Here is a 3,089-nt window from a genome sequence, read left to right as displayed (position 1 = left end):
GTACAACCTATATTATGAATTAATACAATATTATGCTTTTTTTCGTACTAAAAAAAAAGGTTAGCAATGATAGGGTGCCTTCCAAAATTTTTTTATTGCCTTGTAACCTGTTGCTCCCATGAAGGCCTTGAATTTTTTTTTTATTGCCTTGTAACCTATTGCTCCCATGAAGGCCTGGTGATCGATGAGCATTTCGAAGGGCAGCATTAAGTACAATAATATATATATATATATATATATATATATATATATATATATATATATATATATATATATATATATAGATATATATATACAAAAATGCTTCGGGTCACCATATATTGCATTTAATGCTCCCTTCAGGATTCTAACATTAGTCACATAATCGTGCTAGCAGGATACAAAATTATCCGAAGCCAAATTGAACCTTCTGTCTGACAGGCTTCTGGTCGACGTTTCCTCCAGATAATTATCACCTGTTAGGTTCCTTCGGGGATAACCACTTATAATACTCACGTTTAATGAAGACTTGCAGATTTCCGGAAGAGGAGCTTCGCCTTCTAGTATTTGGCAGACATGGCACATTCCCAGCTTGCTCGCTGGCTCTGTGTGAGAACACAACAACCCCAATTTCAGCACCTTCTCCATCTCACCAACAGTGTATCCTCCGTTCCCAAGTTTTGGATCCGCCGCCTCCAACAAAATTCTTTCCATGTACAGCTCCCACACCTACTCCACCAAAATTGTTTGTTCCGCGTCCTTAAACATATCCACGGGCCTTCTCCCGCATGCCACCTCCAACAGCAGAACCCCAAAGCTGAACACGTCTGAGCTGGGCGTGGCCTTCCCCGTTTTTACGAGTTCCAGCGCTATGTACCCCAGAATTCCCATAAAAATAGTCATCCCTGGGTTCTCATTATGGTCATACAGTCGGGCAAGGCCAAAGTCACTCAACCACCCGTTGAACTCCGAATCCAGCAGTACGTTGCTAGACTTTATATCTCTGTGGATAACCCTCTTCTCCCATTCCTCATGCAGATAGAGCAATCCCAATGCCATGTCCTTCAGGATCGCGTAATGCCGGCAGGACCGTCGTCAGGTTCCCGAATATGAGTTTATCCAGGCTGCCATTGGGCATGTAGTCATAAACGATGAAGAGCTGTGCGTTCCTCCTGCACCACCCCCGAAGTTGAACCAGGTTTCCGTGTTGCATGCACCCCATTGTCGAGATCTCTGCCACGAACCCTTACATTCCTTCCGTGAACTCCTTAGTTAGACATTTCACTGCGATTTCCTCGCCGCTGCTAGGGAGAACCCCCTTGTAAACCTTGCCGAAACTCCCTTGCCCCAAAACGTTTTCGTCCAGAAACCTGTCGGTGGCAAGGCTGAGTTCCTTGTAAGTGAATCTATGGGGCCAGAACTCCCACTCCAATTCTTCGATCGTTTCCTTGTGCTTGCCTTTTCTGAGAAACAAGGCCGCAACGACCAGCAAGCAGAAGACCAGAGTGGCTATTGTAACGCTGACTATGAATACTCGACTCGGATGCTTGGAATAGAGCTTAGCAAACGAAGGGAGACAAGAAATATCGAGGGAAGGCGCTGTACATTCTGTGGTAAAGCTCCACGTGAGAACTAAATGATCTTCGCCGAAATTCCCTATAGCCACTGAAAAACCAACGACCATCCTCTCTTGCAGGATGTTTGTATATCGATTTTCTGAGATATGAGGGGCTTTTGAGGTCTAGGCGAACCAGAAAACGTTAAGGTAACGTTGAGCCGACTTTGAAGATGGTCGTAATCAATCCAGGCTTGTATGTTGCGTCCGCTCTTGAGACTGAATCCATGGAAGTTCTCCCCATTCCAATAGCCAGCAGGCTTCATCTCCACCGAGGTGAGGTTGTTGATGTCCACACCCATGTGGTTGTCGTTGGGGTCTTCGAATTCCGCACTTTGGATCGTATCGAACTCCACTACCAACAAGTGATTATATGGCTGCGTGTTGCTGGTGACATTCAGCAAACCCAGATACTCAGATGACATAGCTTCCACTGGAGATCTGCCAGCCAACGTGACGATGAAATCCATTCCTTCCCTGCCTGCGTCAGAATGGGGACGCACTATGCAGAAAACGAAGGTAGTGCTGAAGGAGGAAAGCGTCTCGTTGCTTTTCATCTTCATAGGAATTGGATACAATGCACGGCCAAGTCTGAAATGAGTGTGATTTGTAAGGGCGAGAACGGATCCGGAGTGGATGAGCGAAGCATTCAGCTCGAAAATGAACTTGATTCCTTTGAATCCGTTGAGCATGAAACTGGTGTGTCGAAGATCCTCCCCCATGGCCCATGCAAGTAAAAGTGTTATGACGATGTAGCCGAAGGCTAGAACATGCAGTCTGCGCCATGGAATCATTATTGACCGATTACTTTGCCTAAGCTAATGTTCTCTCTGGAATAATGGCGCAGATGTTGAAATATCTGGCTGTTGGAACTTGGATCCAAATACATGGGTTTTCTAGAGGGCCATTCTAAATTCGTATCGGGAAAACGACTAGTTACCATACCGTTATTTTCTAGTAATGTCCCTGTCGTCTACCAAATCATATTGATCGCCATCCATATTTCCTTGACCGAGCAGCCTAATCCACAATAACACCATTAATAATGAATTGAGTATTCAACGTTATCGAATCACACAGTTAAGTAATCACCGACAAAACTTTGACAGCGAAATTATGACTCCTATCCTTTTTTTTTTAACTCAAACGGGTATGATTTTATTTATTTGGTATGAATCTTGGAATTACATCATGGCATCCAATACTACATTTCTTTTGTTTCTGATTCTAACACTATCTTTTGTACTACTACATAATACCATTTCCTCAAGAGTTGCAGGGATGAAATGAGCTTTCATCGTTTATAAGAAATTGGCCTTTCCCGAGGGTACACCCTTTGTTCGCCATCAGATCTGCTTCTTTGTTCAGATTTCTGAGAATATTGAGAAATTTATATGAGTCGAAATCGAGCAGAACTCTCTTCAGCCTATTTAGTGTTTTGTTGAGGCATGCATTAGTGAACAGATTTCCCGTGTTTAAATTTTTAATTATGATC

The 3,089-nt window shown here is 43.6% G+C and overlaps 1 protein-coding gene across 1 annotated transcript; it reads right to left on the bottom strand.

Moving 5' to 3' along the window:
• Positions 1 to 1,635: 1,635 nt before the first annotated feature.
• On the bottom strand, positions 1,636 to 2,316 carry LOC149160477 (L-type lectin-domain containing receptor kinase IV.4-like). Its single transcript, XM_089434621.1, has one exon. The coding sequence runs from the start codon at positions 2,314 to 2,316 to the stop codon at positions 1,636 to 1,638; it is 681 nt and encodes a 226-aa protein (XP_089290747.1).
• Positions 2,317 to 3,089: the final 773 nt, after the last annotated feature.

Source organism: Pinus tabuliformis, chromosome 5_2, assembly GCF_031772625.1.
Source record: "Pinus tabuliformis cultivar Carrire ecotype Pingquan chromosome 5_2, CPIR1, whole genome shotgun sequence".
NCBI classification, from domain to species: Eukaryota; Viridiplantae; Streptophyta; class Pinopsida; order Pinales; family Pinaceae; genus Pinus; species Pinus tabuliformis.
Note: the sequence above shows the minus strand (reverse complement) of the source record. Positions and strands in the feature narration are given on the sequence as shown.

What these genes read in the sequence shown, in the direction of transcription:
- LOC149160477 (XM_089434621.1), bottom strand. Translation starts at nt 2,316, where the DNA reads ATGGGGGAGGATCTTCGACACACCAGTTTCATGCTCAACGGATTCAAA.